At 41.7% G+C, this 17,476-nt stretch overlaps 1 protein-coding gene across 17 annotated transcripts in view; it reads left to right on the forward strand.

The window, feature by feature from the left end:
* LOC110537815 (ankyrin repeat and KH domain-containing protein 1) overlaps positions 1 to 17,476 on the forward strand; it is a 54,940-nt gene that overhangs the window by 32,892 nt on the left and 4,572 nt on the right. For 12 of the 17 annotated variants that reach the window (XM_021624216.3, XM_021624219.3, XM_021624217.3 and 9 more), the window contains exons 25-27: positions 13,486 to 13,651; positions 14,557 to 15,067; positions 15,284 to 15,439. In XM_021624216.3, coding sequence (XP_021479891.2) covers positions 13,486 to 13,651; positions 14,557 to 15,067; positions 15,284 to 15,439 — 833 coding nt within the window. Of the gene's footprint in view, positions 1 to 5,955; positions 6,016 to 6,652; positions 8,759 to 13,485; positions 13,652 to 14,556; positions 15,068 to 15,283; positions 15,440 to 17,476 lie in introns of those variants that run through there. The other 5 variants (XM_090192820.1, XM_090192821.1, XM_090192822.1 and 2 more) reach the window with 3 other exon arrangements.

Here is a 17,476-nt window from a genome sequence, read left to right on the forward strand (position 1 = left end):
TATGTTGAACCCTTGGATTTAATAACTGGTTGACCCTCCTTTGGCAGCAATAACCACAACCAAATGTTTTCTGTAGTTGCGGATCAGACCTGCACAATGGTCAGGAGGGAATTTGGACCATTCATCTTTACAAAACTGTTTCAGTTCAACAATATTCTTGGGATGTCTGGGGTGAACTGCTCTCTTTGGGGTCATGCCACAGCATCTCAATCGGGTTGAGGTCAGGACTCTGACTGGGCCACTCCAGGAGGCATATTTTCTTCTGTTGAAGCCATTCTGATGATGATTTTACTTCTGTGTTTTGGATCGTTCTCCTGTTGCATCACCCAACTTCTGTTGCGCTTCAATTGGTGGACAGATAGCCTTACATTCTCCTGCAAAATGTCTTGATAAACTGGGGAATTAATTTTTTCCGGCAATGAAAGCAAGCAGCCCCAAACCATGATGTTTCCTCCACCATACTTTACAGTTGGGATGAGGTTTTGATGTTGGTGTGATGTGCCTTTTTGTTGTGTGTTCCTTCCTAACAACTCCACTGTAGTATCATCTGTAAACATAATATTTTGCCAGTAGTGCAGTGGAACATACAGATGCAATTTTGCAAACTTCAGCAGTGGAATCTTCTGTGGTGTCCTCCCATGAACACCATTCTTGTTTAGTGTTTTACATATTGTAGAATTGTCAACAGAGATGTTAGCATGTTCCAGATATTTCTGTAAGGCTTTAGCTGACAATCTAGGATTCTTCTTAACCTCATTGAGCATTCTGCTCTGTCCTCTTGCAGTCATCTTTTCAGGACGGCCACTCCTAGGGAGAGTAGCAACAGTGCTGAACTTTCTCCATTTATAGACAATTTGGCTTACCGTGGACTGATGAACATCAAGGCTTTTAGAAATACTTTTGTAACCCTTTCCAGCTTTCTGCAAGTCAACAATTCTTAATCTTAGGTCTTCTGAGTTCTCTTTTGTTCGAGGCATGGTTCACATCCGGCAATGCTTCTTGTGAATAGCAAAGTCAAATTTTGTGAGTTTTTTTTATAGGGCAAGGCAGCTCTAACCAACATCTCCAATCTCGTCTAATTGATTGGACTCCAATTAGCTATTGGAGAAGCCATTAGCCAAGGTGTTCACATACTTTTCCCAACCTACACAGTGAATGTTTAAATGATGTATTCATTATAGACAAGAAAAATACAATAATTTGTGTGTTATTATTATTATTTAAGCGCACTGTCTATTGTTGTGACTTAGATGAAAATCAGATCAAATTTGATGACCAATTTATGCAGAAATCCAGTTAATGCCAAAGGGTTCACATAATTTATCTTGCCATTGTAGTTGATATAATAATACAATACAATGGGCTCTGTCAAGCAAATCATTGATAATAATCAATGAAATTCAGTGAATCGGTAAACTATTCAAGCAGTGTCTCTTACACTGTATATCCTATTACACTGTATACCCTATTTTCACTTGCAGCATGTTCTTTTCACTTGCAGCATGTTCTCTGGATTTATGACATTAGATCTCTTATTCACCACTACCATCAATACAATACACCTCCAGCACTGTGTATCTTTCAAAGTTCTGGTATGGAAACAAAGAATTACATGAGGTTATTGAAATTAGTCATTTAATATGAAACAAGATTTACGTAATGTAAGCTATGTGTTACTTACCATGCAGACTCTGAAGTTTCACCTCTCTCCATTGCTCAACATATATTCTCACAAACTGCAATCCCATGGAGACAATCACAGAAGCAGCTGAGGTTTCTGGTTGCCACTACCCTGTTGTTTTTGATGCAATGCTGTAGTTGTAGAGCTCCTTTGCGTTTCTGATCAGGGCTCGGCCATCCTTCACTGCTGTGGTTGCAGGACTCTTGATTACTGCACTTTCCCCATCACTGGCACCTTTACTGTGTCTGCAGCCAGAATAGTTACGTTGTATGGGGAAACCAAAATCAGACACAGCATAGCTAACATCAGATATAGTTCCTTGTGATGTGTAGTGTGCACCACAGCTGCCAGAGTATCTTTACAACTTGTTGAGCTCCAGATTTCTTTGGTTTTTCAGGTGATCAATAGCTGCAGTTTGAAATGCGTAAACTGCATTGTAGTCATGTTTGAGGTCATCTGATATCATTATACAACTTTCTGTGATGGTCATGGGGCATTTTCCACATTTGTAGTACATTACCAAGGGGTGCAGTGTAGCACTCTATTGGGTACAGTAAGCACCCTGGGCCTCATGCTGGTACCTGCAAGTGTAGTTTTCTGCAAAGTCCAGGATGCCCAGTGCTGTGTGTTCTGGAAGGTTGGCTTTTACTTTTGCAAGTTGGTTGTTCTGCCAGTCCTTGATAAATATGTGTTCGGAAAAAGCTTGAACCTCTTGTTCATCAGTAAGCATCTCCATAGATTCACGCTTACAAACCAGTGATAAAAAAAAAATTCTGCCGTACTCTTGTTTCCCATTTTGTTACTTTTTTTGTCTGACAATCTCCCATCAGTGTCCTTTTATGTTGTTGAGGAGGGGGGCAATAAATGGATCTTGTCTATGGACACCAATCCTTGCACTGCTGTTTGACACTTAACTACAGGGGATTTCCACCATCCTTTCTCTTGCATAGTGCAACTGCTGAATGCATGCACACCTTTTATGGTTGGTGAATATTTGCTCATCAGGTGGCCATTCACTGTAATTTCTGTTGTGATATTTTCAAAGTATTCGTGGAGGCAAGCAACCCACATGTTTAGCACTTTTCTGTGGTTTAATGGTTCTTGCTCTTTTTTCTGTAAAACATAGCAGCTCCTATTGAGTTACAAGGGTTGGCTTTGAGAAGTTCTTGATACAGCTGAGCAATGGAGTGCTCTAGGACGCTGGCTGCGCTCCCAATCTTCTTCTTGCTCACCTTTTCCTTATTTGGCACTTTGAGAGAGACTGCCTCATATTTTTCCACTGCTGAGACTGTAGATTACCTCAATCTATGTCAGTGGTCACCACCCTTTTGAGTCAATCACTTTCTGAGTCAAAATCCAAGCCTAGATCTACCTTTCGGATATTCTTTTGACTTTAAAAAATGTAAGCTTATGCAACATTAACCTATTAAAAACAGTACTGCAGGAATGAGGTTTATGCATTAGGCTTTAGGCCCAAAACATTATCACCACCTATTGATTTAGCTTGAATTGCCCTGCCAATGCATTGTTATTTTCAGACCGTTTTAAAATTTTAATTTCCACATTTGATGTAGACTATATAATCACACCGGTAATAGACCAGTTGTTGTATTACTTGTGAGTAGGGCTGAACCCAATTAGTCGACTGGTCGATTGTTTGGTCTTTAGGCTGCTGGTCGTCCGAGGTTGTTTTAGTCGAGCAGTAACAAATATGTATATTTTTTTCAAGGGTTTTTCTTTGTTTTTAATATTTTCTACATTGTAGAATAATAGCAAAGACATCAAAACTATGAATGGACATCAAAACTATGCATGGAATCATGTAGTAATAAAACAACAATGTGTTAAACAAATCCACATTTATTTAATATTTGAGCTTCTTCAAAGTTGCCTCCCTTTGCCTTGATGACAGCTTTTCACACTCTTCGCATTCTCTCAATCAGCTTCACCTGGAATGCTTTTCCAACTGTCTTGAAGGAGTTCCCACAGATGCTGAGCACTTGTTGACTGCTTTTCCTTCACTCTGCGGTCCAACTCATCCCAAACCATCTCAATTGGTTTGAGGTCGGTTGATTGTGGAGGCCAGGTCATCTGATGCAGCACTCCATGACTCTCCTTGGTTAAATAGCCCTTACACAACCTGGAGGTGTGTTGGGTCATGGGATGGTGTATTGCTGCAGAGTGCTATGGTAGCCATGCTAGTTAAGTGTGGCTTGAATTCTAAACAAATCGCAGTGTCACCAGCAATGCACCATCACACCACCTCCAACATGCTTCACGGTGGGAACCACACATGCAGAGATCATCCGTTCACCTATTCTGTGGCAGTTGGAACAAAAAATCTCACATTTGGACTCATCAGACCAAAGGACAGATTCCCACCGGTCTAATGTTCGTTGCTTGTGTTTCTTGGCCCAAGCAAGTCACTTCTTATTAGTGGTGTTCTTTAGTATCGGTTTCTTTGCAGCAATTCAACCATGAAGGCCTGATTTCAAGCAGTCTCCTATGAACAGTTGATGGTGAGATGTGTCTGATACTTGAACTCTGAACCATTTATTTGGGCTGCACTTACTTCTAATGAACTTATCCTCTGCAGCAGCGTTAACTCTGGGTCTTCCATTCCTGTGGCTGGCCTCATGAGAGCAAGTTTCATCATAGAGCTTGATGGTTTTTGCGACTGCAGTTTGAAAGTTATTGAAATTTTCCAGATTGACTGACCTTCATATCTTAAAGTATTGATGGACTGTCGTTTCTCTTTGCTTATTTGAGCTGTTCTTGCCATAATATGGACTTGGTATTTTACCAAATAGGGCTATCTTCTGAATACCACCCCTACCTTGTCACAACACAACTGATTGTCTGAAATGCATTAACAGAGAAAGAAATTCCACAAATTAACAAGGCACACCTGTTAATTGAAATGCATTCCAGGTGACTACCTCATGAAGCTGGTTGAGAGACTGCTAAGAGTGTGCAAAGCTGTCATCAAGGAAAAGAGTGGCTACTTTGAAGAATCTCAAGTATATTTTGATTTGTGCATCACTTTTTTGGCTACTACATGTTTTTTCATAGTTTTGATGTCTTCACTGTTATTCTACAATGTAGGAAATAGTCAAAATAAAAAATCCCTGGAATGAGTAGATGTGTCCAAACGTTTGACTGGTACTGTATGTATATTTGCACCCATCCCAGTGAACTAATCCATTTTGGAGGCCTAGACTAAAATCCAATTTATGCTTGATTCGAAAATGTGGTGGGAGGCTCCATATGGAGGGTGTGATGCAATTGCAGAGCCTCCAGAGGCACGCAGAGGCCAAATCGAGCTCTGTACCGCATCTCCATGCGCCTCTCAAATGTTGTAACAATGCGGAGGGCTCTGTATAGCTCCGCATTGATATCAAACTGTTAGCTTTAAGCATCAGACAAGCTCATTGCGTATAGCTGATTTTATTAAAACACACAGGGTGTCTTAATATGGAAAAATACACCTTTAACATTTTTTAGACCAATCGATTGAAAGAACAGACTACTTTCGGTCTACCAAGAGCATGCATTTTAATAATTTTGCTTTTGCTTTTTATTTTACTGGGCTGATGGAGCTTGCATCTGATGGTCAGTCTCAGTGGAGGGAGAGGGCAGCATACTGAGGGTCCTCCTCTTAACATCTCTCCCTTTCCTGCGCTGACTGACCAAAAAGGGGCACAGTCTTCCAGCTGATGGCAACTCGAGTTGCACAGCATTTTCTGCTTCATGCACAAATTCATTTTACTCCTATGAACAGAAAGTTTAATATTAAAAATGACACAAGCCGCTAATAATAACGCAAGCCTATCGATACTTCCCTACTTATTCATTGCAGCTGCAGTGCTGGTTGTAGAGCAAGTGGAAGAAGGGAGAACCCACATTTAATGGTTTATTAAAGTGTTGACAGTGCTGAGTAAAAATTTCAACATGAACTCACTCCTAAAAACAGCAGTTCTTTGCTGTATTCGTTGACAGTCTCTCTCTAGCCATGCTTTAGAAATCTCAGTTTCAAATTTGCTGTAGCTTTCTGTTATGCCTGTTACGTTACTGCAGACACAGCAATCTGAGCCATACGATTGGCCAGTGGTAGGTCTATAGTGCACTTGATTTGCTCCCCCTGGGAAGGCAGAGTTTGTACCTCCAGACATAAAATGGTTCACGCATGGCAGCTGAATCGGGTGCACCAACAGCACGAGACAAAGAAAAAAACAAAATAGGAACTCAAGGCTTATCGTTCATTTTTTTTACAGAAATGTTTGCTGATCATCTAGGAATGCCTTGGAGATCAACCAGTGGATCGCGATTGACCGGTTGGTGACCACTGATCTATGTTGACCTTCTGGGTTTTTTGTTGTTGCTTGCCTTAAGTTTTCTGCTGACCCCAAATCTTTTTGCAAACTGTTCCTATAGTTTATTTCTTATTCAGTGAACAAGCCAAAGCCTTCCTAGTTGCAGGATTGTCTGGACTTTTTATAGGCCTTTGACTAATTCTTCAACAACTGCCACTTCCAAATTCCCGTCTGTGTTTCTGATCTTCAGACGGAAAGTGGCTCGGTGAGGCCTTGTCAATGAAGTCCATGGTAGCAGTGACATACTGTGCTGCCTGTTTTGGCATACGGGCTTTAGCCTTTTTAAAGTTCCTCCTTCTGGCAGATGGAAGCCCTTCATCTAGCACTGCTGTCAGCAAGGCTCTTTTAGAATGGTCAAGTTGCTTCTCTGTTATTCTAATTTATCCTCTAGTTCCTTGAGATTAATTCTCTTTGCCTCCAATTTCTGTTGTGCTTTAAGCCTGCTTTGTCTTTTTGTTGTCCTGACAATATTTTCCCACAGTTTTCTTCATGCTCCTCTTTTGACCTAGCTGCTCTCTGTTCAAGTTTTTTTAAAGACAGCTTTGTCTTCTTTTTCTGTAATTCTGTTCTTGTTACTGTTTTTTCCGTGCATTGGCAGGACAGAGCAGCTACATCAAAGACCGCACTCAACAAGCTATTTAAGGCCATAAGCAAACAAGAAAATGCCCATCCAAAAGTGGTGCTCTTAGTGGCTGTGGACTTTAATGCAGGCAAACAAATCTATTTTACCTCATTTCTACCAGCATGTCACATGTGCAACCAGAGGGGGGAAAAAACTCTAGACCACCTTTACTCCACACACAGAGAAGCATACAAAGCTCTCACTCGCCCTCCATTTGGCAAATCTGACCATAATTATATCCTCCTGATTCACGCTTACAAGCAAAAACTAAAGCAGGAAGTACCAGTTACTCGCTCAACGCTCAATGATGTGAATGCTACGCTACAGGACTGCTAACACAGACTGGAATATGTTCCGGGATTCATCAAATGGCATTGAGGAGTATTCCACCTGTCACCGGCTTCATCAATGTGCATCGACGACGTCGTCCCTACAGTGTCCGTACATACATATCCCAACAAGAAGCCATGTATTACAGGCAACATCTGCACCGAGCTAAAGGCTTCAACTGACGCTTTCAAGGAACAAGCTAAAGGTGGTAAGGGTAGGTAACAACACATCTGCCACAATGATTCTCAGCGGTGCATGCTTAGTCCCCTCCTATACTCCCTGTTCACCCACGACTGCGTGGCCAAGGACAACTCCAACACCATCATTAAGTTTGCAGACGACACAACAGTGGTAGGCCTGATCACAGTCAACGATTAGACAGCCTATAGGGAGGAGGTCAGAGACCTGGCAGTGTGGTGCCAGGACAAGAACCTTTTGCTCAATGTGAGCAAGACAAAGGAGCTGATTGTGGACTATAGGAAAAGGATGGCCAATCAGGCCCCCATTTAACATTGACAGCTGAAGTGGAGCGGGTCGAGAGTTTCAAGTTCCTTGGTGTTCACATCACCAACGAACTATCATGGTCCAAACACACTGAGACAGTTGTGAAGAAGGCACGATAATGCCTAATCCCCCTCAGGAGATTGAAAAGATTTGGCATGGGTCCCCAGTTCCTCAAAGTTCTACAACTAAACCATCGAGAGCACCCTGACCAGTTGCATCACAGCCTGGTATGGCAACTTCGCGGCATATGACCATAAGGCACGACAGAGGGTAGTGCGTACGGCCCAGTACTTTACTGGGTCCAAGTTTCCTGACATTCAGGACCTATATACTATGCGTGTCAGAGGAAGCCAAAATAAAATTGTCCGACTCCAGTCACCCAAGACATAGACTGTTCCCTCTGCTATCGCATGGCAAGCGTTACCGGTACCGGTCCAAAAGGCTCCTTAACAGCTTCAACCCCCAAGCCGTAAGACTGCTGAACAATTCCTCAAATGGCCACCCGGACTATTTTACTTCGTTTTTACACTGCTTTAATTATCTACGGTATGCATAGTAACTTACCTGTAACCCCGCACATTGACTCTGTATATAGCTCATTATTATGTTCTTGTTAATTTTAATTTTTGTTTTTTTATTTGGTAAATATTTTCTTAACCAACAATGCAGTTCAAGAAAAGGGCTCATAAGAATTTCACTCTAAGGTTGTACCTGTTGTATTCTAACATTTGATTTTCTTGACACTCTCTGCTTTTTCTCTCGGCTTTGCTCTTAACTTCAGCATTCTCTGGGAAGCACTGGCATTATATTTTTCCGCTGCTGCCGTCTCCCTCTGCTTGAAATGTTCCTCATTTTTAGGATACTATCAGCAAGGGACATCTCATGTCTGTTTTGTTTCATCCTTTTACACAATTGACACAAAACATCATGATTTCATTCTACCAGGTATGCTTTCATTGCAGTCAACTTTTAATTGGGAATTTTTTGGGTAAACTTTTAGAAATGTATGTTTTGTATGAGCATGACACTCATGTTGCGCATGGTGATGGCTCTACGGACATAAGACTGTCTTATGTAGAGCCATCAGAAGTCAGCTAGTGTTCCACATTACTTTTTCCACATTTTGTGTTACAGCCTGATTTTTACAAAAAAAGAATTGTCTCTGGCCTGAACATAATGTGTTCATAATGTCAGAGTGGAATTATGTTTATTTTTTAAATTTGACAAATTAATAAAAAATGAAACGCTGAATTGTCTTGAGTCAATAAGTATTCAACCCCTTTGTTATGGCAAGCATAAATAAGTTCAGGAGTAAAAATGTGCTTCACACCCACTCCTGTTGCCTACTGCACTGCTGCTTGGAATCCACCTGGTGATCTGTTCACCATCTGCCCTGGCTTGTCACCCCATGTCTTGTAAGGGTACCCGCACCACACTCCCACCTCTCTCCCGAGCTTTCGCTCGCCTCCAGCACACAGGCACTGTTGGTGCGATTGACTCTGAACTTACAATGGCTAGCCCCAAGTTTTTTTTTTCTTGTGCATTTTGAGATTTGCCTCATGACTCCTGCATGCTTTGTTCACTATGAACTTTTTATTGTTTACCCAACCATGGGACAGACTATGTTCCCACACTCGGGACCCAGACTCTCTATTGGTTACACTGACTTTCGGCCCCCATCCTATTCTAACCTCCTCAAGTCGGCTTTGTATTCATGTTACCTGAGGAACTTGCTGTACAAGATGATCTTGTTGCCAGTCTAATGCACATTCTAATGTCATAAATCAGCACTGCAGAGCTCTCCCTGTCCTATGCCATGCCTTGATTGTATTACTGTTGATGATATCTGAAAATGTGCATATACATCCTGGCCCATCTACTGTTGCTATCCCCAATTCTGACTTGTGCCCTGATATCTGCTTCACTGACTTCTGCTCTCGTAAAAGACTGGGTTTTCTACACGTTAACACTAGAAGCTTAATACCTAAAATGGATCAATTGAAAGTGTGGGTTCACAGCTTCAATCCAAATGTATTGGTCATTACTGAGACCTGGTTAAGGAAGAGTGTTTTGAATACTGATAACCTTTCGGGTTATAACATGATACAGTCTTATACTCCGCTGCTCCCTCCCCAGATTTTGTGTTAAACTTTCTACAACAAAGCTTTTTTAGTGTCCAACAAGCTTTCCCTGCCCTTAACCTTGTTCTCAACACCTCCAAAACAAAGGTCATGTGGTTTGGTTAGAAGAATGCCCCTCTCCCCCACAGGTCTAATTACTACCTCTGAGTGTTTAGAGCTTGAGGTAGTCACCTCATACAAGTACGTGGGAGTATGGCTAGACTGTACACTGTCCTTTTCTCAGCACATATGAAAGCTGTAGGCTAAAGTAAAATCTAGACTTGGTCTCCTCTATCGTAATCGCTCCTCTTTCACCTCACTCTTTCCCCCCCATCTGAGATATCTACTGCAGCCCTCATCCTCCACATACAACACCTGCTCTGCCAGTCAAATTCTGTTAAAGGTCCCCAAAGCACACACATCACTGGGTCGCTCGTCTTTTCAGTTCACTGAAGCTAGCAACTGGAACAAGCTGCAACAAACACACAAACTGGACAGTTTTATCTCAATCACTCATGGACACTCTTACTGACAGTTGTGGCTGCTTTGCGTGATGTATTGTTGTCTATACCTTCTTGCCCTTTGCTATTGTCTGTGCCCAATAATGTTTGACCCTGTTTTGGGCTGTTACCATGTTGTGTTGCTATCATGTTGTCATGTTGTGTTCCTACCATGCTGTGTTGTTGTCTTAGGTCTCTCTTGTCCTATATTTTCATTTTTAATCCCAGTCCCCGCAGCAGGCCTTTTGCCTTTTGGTTGGCCGTCATAGAATTTGTCATAAGAATTTGTTCTTTACTAACTTGCCTCGTTAAATAAAATAAAGTTAAATGGATTCTCTGTTTGTAGCGACAGTGTTGAATATGGTATTTTTAAATGACTACCTCATCTCTGTACCCCACACATACAATTACAGTTGAAGTCGGAAGTTTACATACTCTTATGTTGCAGTAATTAAAACTCATTTTTCAACCACTCCACCAATTTCTTGTTAACAAAAATAGTTTTGGCAAGTCGGGTTAGGACATCTACTTTGTGCATGGCACAAATCATTTTTCCAAAAATTGTTTACAGACAGATTATTTCACTTAGAATTCACTGTATCACAATTCCAGTGGGTCAGAAGTTTACATACACTAAGTTGACTGTGCCTTTAAACAGCTTGAAAATTCCAGAAAGGGATGTCATGGCTTTAGAAGCTTATTTGAGTCAATTGGAGGTGTACCTGTGGATGTATTGCTTTGCTTGACATCATGGGAAGATCAAAAGAAATCAACCAAGACCTCAGAAAAAATGGTAGACCTCCACAAGTCTGGTTCATCCTTGGGAGCAATTTCCAAATTCCTGAAGGTACCACGTTCTTCTGTACAAACAAGTATAAACACCATGGGACCATGCAGCCGTCATACCGCTCAGGAAGGAGACTCGTTTTGTCTCCTAGACATGAACTTACTTTGGTGCAAAAAGTGCAAATCAATCCCAGAACAGCAGCAAAGGACCTTGTGAAGGTGCTTGAGTAAACTGGTACAAAAGTATCAATATCCACAGTAAAACGAGTCTTATATCGACATAACCTGAAAGGCCGCTCAGCAAGGAAGAAGCCACTGCTCCAAAACTGCCATAAAAAAGCCAGACTACGGTTTGCAACTGCACATGGGAACAAAGATGGTACTTTTTGGAGAAATGTCCTCTGGTCTGATGAAACAAAAATAGAACTGTTTGGCTCTAATGACCATTATGTTAGGAGGAAAAAGGGGGAGGCTTGCAAGCCGAAGAACACCATCCCAACCGTGAAGCACGGGGGTGGCGGCAGCATGTTGTGGGGTTGCTTTGCTGCAGGAGGGACTGGTGCACTTCACACAAAATAGATGGCATCATGAGGCAGGAAAATTGTGGAAATATTGAAGCAACATCTCAAGACATCAGTCAGGAAGCTAAAGCTTGGTCGTAAATGGGTCTTCCAAATGGACAATGACCCCAAGCATACTACCAAAATTGTGGCAAAATGGCCTAAGGACATCAAAGCCCTGACCTCAATCCCATAGAATATTTGTGGGCAGAACTGAAAAAGCATGTGCGAGCAAGGAGACCAACAAACCTGACTCAGTTACACCAGCTCTGTCAGGAGGAATGGCCCAAAATTCACCCAACTTATTGTGGGAAGCTTGTGGAAGGCTACCTGAAATGTTTGACCCATGATAAACAATTCAAAGGCAATGCTACTAAATACTAATTGAGTGTATGTAAACTTCTGACCCACTGGGAATGTGATGAAAGAAATAAAAGCTTAAATAAATAATTCTCTCTACTATTATTCTGACTTTTCACATTCTTAAAATAAAGTGGTGATCCTATCTGATCTAAGACGGGGAATTTTTACTATGATTAAATGTCAGGAGTTGTGAAAAACTGAGTTTAAATGTATTTGGCTAAGGTGTATGTAAACTTCCGACTTCAACTGTATCTGTAAGGTCCCTCAGTCGAGCAGTGAATTTAAAACACAGATTTAACTACAAAGACCAGGGATGTTTTCTAATGCCTCACAAAGCTCACCTATTTGGTAGATGGATATATATTTTTTTAAAGCAGACATTGAATATCCCTTAGAGCATGGTGAAGTTATTAATTATACTTGGGATGATGTGTCAATACACCCAGTCACTATAAAGATACAGGCGCCCTTCCTAATTTCACCATGATGCCAATGTTGACTTAAAACAGAGTTTAATGGCTGTTTTTCGAGAGAACTGAGGATGTATCAACAACAGTGTAGTTACTCCACAATACCAACCTAATTGACAGAGTGAAAAGGATGCCTGTACAGAATAACAATATTCCAAAACATGCATTCTGTTTACAACCAGGCATGTAAGTAATACTGCAAAAAATGTGGCAAAGCAATTACCTTTTTTTGTCCTGAATACAAGTGTTATGATTGGGGCCAATACAACCCATTACTGAGTACCACTCTCCATATTTTCAAGCATAGTGGTGGCTGCATCATGTTATGGGTATGCTTCTAATGAGTGGTTAAGGATGGGGGAATTTTCAGGATTTGAAAAAGAACATGGAGTGGTGCTATGCACAGGCAACATCCTAGAGGGAAAGCTTGTCTGTCTGCTTTCCAACAGACACTGGAAGATTAATTCACCATTCAGCAGGACAATCTAAAACAAGGCCAAATTTACACTCGTTGCTTACCAAGAAGACAATGAATGTTCCTGAATGGCCTAGTTACAGTTTTGACTTAAATCTACTTGAAGATCAACAACCATTTAAGAGGTTTAAGAATTTTCAAAAATAACAATGGGCAAATGTTGCACAATCCAGGTGTGGAAAGCTCTTAGAGACTTACCCAGAAAGACTCAACGCTGTAATCGCTGCCATAGGTGCTTCTAGTAAGTATTAACTCGGGTGGGATTGTTTTTTTATTTTTTTTAATATTTCTGTATTTAATTTTCAATGTGCAAAAATGTCTAAACATGTTTTCACTTTGTCATTTGGGTATTGTGTGTAGAAGATTTGAGAGGTTAAAAATAATATTTAATCCATTTTGAATTGACTAACACAACAAAGTTTGGAATTAGTCAAGGGGTATGAATACTTTCTGAAGGCACTGGATATCTACCTGACATATGTTGAAGACATGCATGTTGAATGTTTTTGAAAAATGTCCCACCTCAATTTGCAACAGTTATGTAGAATGATCCACTACTTATGGGCCCTGGTCAATAGTGGTGCACTAAATAGGGAATAGGGTGTCATTTGGGACACAAACCTTCTGCTCCTCATTTATCTGTATGGATTTACAGGTCTCTGTAGATATTGTAATCATCTATTTTTGCTTGGGGTGTACAGTCCAGGGAGGAAAGTAAGAAGCAAGCCCTGGCTGCTAAGCGTGAGAAGCGTAAGGAGAAACGCAAGAAGAAGAAGGAAGAGCAGAAGAGGAAGCTGGAGGAGGAAGAGGCCAAAGTAAAGGAGGAGGACCTGGAGTTACAGGACCAGGATCAAGACTCATCAGAGGGTGAGCACCTATTTACCAGCTCAACCTTTACAGCCTCTAATAACCTAATCCAGATACTGACATCAGCATTGTATTGCTGTTTAAGATGACCTTTTTTCTAGATAAACTATGTCTCTGTCTGCGTGACTGAAGGGATATTGAAGTCACAATTAAACAAGCTACTCACTTATTTACAGCCTGTTTTGTTTCCCTATTATGTAAACTGAAAGAAGAATGTACTGAACATGTATATAAACGCAACATGCAACAATTTGAAATATATTTTTTTACTGAGTTACAGTTCATGTGAAGAAACCAGTAAATTTTAACTAATTTCATTGGGCCCTAAACAATGGATTTCACATGCCTGGGAATACACATATGCATCTTTTGGTCACAGATACCTTTAAAAAATGGGCCTCGCAATGGTTCTCAGGATCCCGTCACAGGGTATTTCTGTGCATTCAAATTGCCATAGATGAAATGCAATTGTGTTCGTTGTCCGTAGCTTATGCCTGCCCATACCGTAACCCCACCACCACCATGGGGCACTCTGTTCACAATGTTGACATCAGCGAACTGCTCGCCCACACAACGCCATACACATGGTCTGTGGTAGTGAGGCTGGTTGGACGTACTGCCAAATTCTCTATAACAATGTTGGGGGAGGCTTGTGGTAGAGAAATTAACATTCAGTTCTCTGGCAATAGCTCTGATGGACATTCCTGCAGCCAGCATGACAATATTTTTTTTAGCTCATGATACATGGGACCAACACTTTACATGTTGCGTTTATGTTTTTGTTCAGTGTACATCTCAACTGAGAAACAGCCATCCGGAATCTTTAAAAAAATAATTTCTGTTCATTTACAATTGTAAAATAAAGGTGAATAACCTTTTCCTTCCTTGTCTCATGGTCTGTGTAGATGGCGATGTCCCTATTGACCCGCCCAGTGCTACCACAACCACCACCATTGGCATCTCTGCCACCTCCAGCACCTTCACCAACGCCTTCGGCAAGAAACGAGCCAATGTGACGACCACGCCCAGCACCAACCGCAAGAACAAGAAGAACAAGACCAAGGACTCCCCCAGCGAGCCCATCATCCTGCAAGACCCCCAGGTGGCGCTGGCTCAGCAGAAGGCTAACAAAAACCAGATCCACGGGGAGCCCAGGGGTGGCGGGGTGCCAGGTGGAAGCGACTCGGACAACTTGGACAGCACCGACTGCAACAGCGAGAGCAGCAGCGGAGGCAAGAGCCAGGAGCTCAACTACCTACCGGACCTGCCCTCTTCGTCTTCCTCCTGCTCTTCATCGTCTGCTCCCTCGGTGGTGAGCCAGCAGCCCCAGCCGGTCCCTGAGAAGAGACAGTGCACATCACTGCACAGCTCCCGAGACGACAAGATCACTGTGTCCATCTCCAAACCACACCATAAGTAAGTGGCTAGTCTTTTTTGCTCAACTGCTATGTATCCAAACTAAAAATATAACCTTTTGTTAGTCCTTTAACTATTATACTGCTGTAGTGGTTTGTTTTCTCTGGCTTTAGTGCAAAATGTAGAAAGGACACATGCAGGATTCTTCCATCTGAATTGTTTTAGGTACACCGCAGGGTTCTCTTAAGTTTATTATTCCGTATTCTTTCTTCTCAGAATCCATGACCACATAAACGACTTCACGCCCAGTTCCCTTCCCTCCTCGTTCAGAACTATTTCACTGCCAGTCATCTCGCCCGTCAGCAAGATGAACCTCACCAGCCCCAAGAGGGGCCAGAAGAGAGAAGAAGGCTGGAAGGAGGTGGTGCGAAGGTGAGTTGGCTCACAGGAATGTGCCTCAAATCAAACAGTCGCTACTGTTGTTACTGTTATGCATAAAGACAGTAGAAGTACAGTATATCCCTGTTTAGCATCTCCGGTGCTTTAGTTTGTAATGTATAACAATCAACGGCCACTTGTATCTACTACATAGTTGTGGACATACAGTGGGGCAAAAAAAGTATTTAGTCAGCCACCAATTGTGCAAGTTCTCCCACTTAAAAAGATGAGAGAGGCCTGTAATTTTGATCATATATACACTTCAACTATGACAGACAAAATGAGGGGAAAAAATCCAGATTCTCATTGTAGGATTTTTAATGAATTTATTTGCAAATTATGGTGGAAAATAAGTATTTGGTCAATTACAAAAGTTTATCTCAACACTTTGTTATATACCCTTTGTTGGCAATGACAGAGGTCAAACGTTTTCTGTAAGTCTTCACAAGGTTTTCACACACTGTTGCTGGTATTTTGGCCCATTCCCCCATGCAGATCTCTAGAGCAGTGATGTTTTGGGGCTGTTGCTGGGTAACACGGACTTTCAACTCCCTCCAAAGATTTTCTATGGGGTTGAGATCTGGAGACTGGCTAGGCCACTCCAGGACCTTGAAATGCTTCTTACGAAGCCACTCCTTCGTTGCCAGGGCGGTGTGTTTGGGATCATTGTCATGCTGAAAGATCCAGCCACGTTTCATCTTCAATGCCCTTGCTGATGGAAGGAGGTTTTCACTCAAAATCTCACGATACATGGCCCCATTCATTCTTTCCTTTACACGGATCAGTCGTCCTGGTCCCTTTGCAGAAAAACAGCCCCAAAGCATGATGTTTCCACCCCCATGCTTCACAGTAGGTATGGTGTTCTTTAGATGCAACTGAGCATTCTTTGTCCTCCAAACATGACGAGTTGAGTTTTTACCAAAAAGTTATATTTTGGTTTCATCTGACCATATGACATTCTTCCAATCTTCTTCTGGATCATCCAAATGCTCTCTAGCAAACTTCAGACGTGCCTGGACATGTACTGGCTTAAGCAGGGGGACACGTCTGGCACTGCAGGATTTGAGTCCCTGGCGGCGTAGTGTGTTACTGATGGTAGGCTTTGTTACTTTGGTCCCAGCTCTCTGCAGGTCATTCACTAGGTCCCCCCATATGGTTCTGGGATTTTTGCTCACCGTTCTTGTTACCATTTTGACCCCACGGGGTGAGATCTTGCGTGGAGCCCCAGATCGAGGGAGATTGTCAGTGGTCTTGTATGTCTTCCACTTCCTAATAATTGCTCCCACAGTTGATTTCTTCAAACCAAGCTGCTTACCTATTGCAGATTCAGTCTTCCCAGCCTGGTGCAGGTTTACAATTTTGTTTCTGGTGTCCTTTGACAGCTCTTTGGTCTTGGCCATAGTGGAGTTTGGAGTGTGACTGTTTGAGGTTGTGGACAGGTGTCTTTTATACTGATAACAAGTTCAAACAGGTGCCATTAATACAGGTAACGAGTGGAGGACAGAGGAACCTCTTAAAGAAGTTGTTACAGGTCTGTGAGAGCCAGAAATCTTGCTTGTTTGTAGGTGACCAAATACTTATTTTCCACCATAATTTGCAAATAAATTCATTAACATTTCTACGATGTGATTTTCTGGATTTTTTTCCCCCCTCATTTTGTCTGTCATTAGTTGAAGTGTACCTATGATGAAAATTCAGTCTCTCGATGTGCAAAACTGATAGAGACATACCCCAAGCGACTTACAGCTGTAATCGCAGCAAAAGGTGGCACTACAAAATATTAACTTAAGGGGGCTGAATAATTTTGCACGCCCAATTTTTCAGTTTTTGATTTGTTAAAAAAGTTTGAAATATCCAATAAATGTCGTTCCACTTCATGATTGTGTCCCACTTGTTGTTGATTCTTCACAAAAAAAATACAGTTTTATATCTTTATGTTTGAAGCCTGAAATGTGGCAAAAGGTCGCAAAGTTCAAGGGGGCCGAATACTTTCGCAAGGCACTGTATATTAATTGAATTGCTTTTTTGTGT

Source organism: Oncorhynchus mykiss, chromosome 12, assembly GCF_057628025.1.
Source record: "Oncorhynchus mykiss isolate SJ-2025 chromosome 12, ASM5762802v1, whole genome shotgun sequence".
Classification (NCBI taxonomy): Eukaryota; Metazoa; Chordata; class Actinopteri; order Salmoniformes; family Salmonidae; genus Oncorhynchus; species Oncorhynchus mykiss.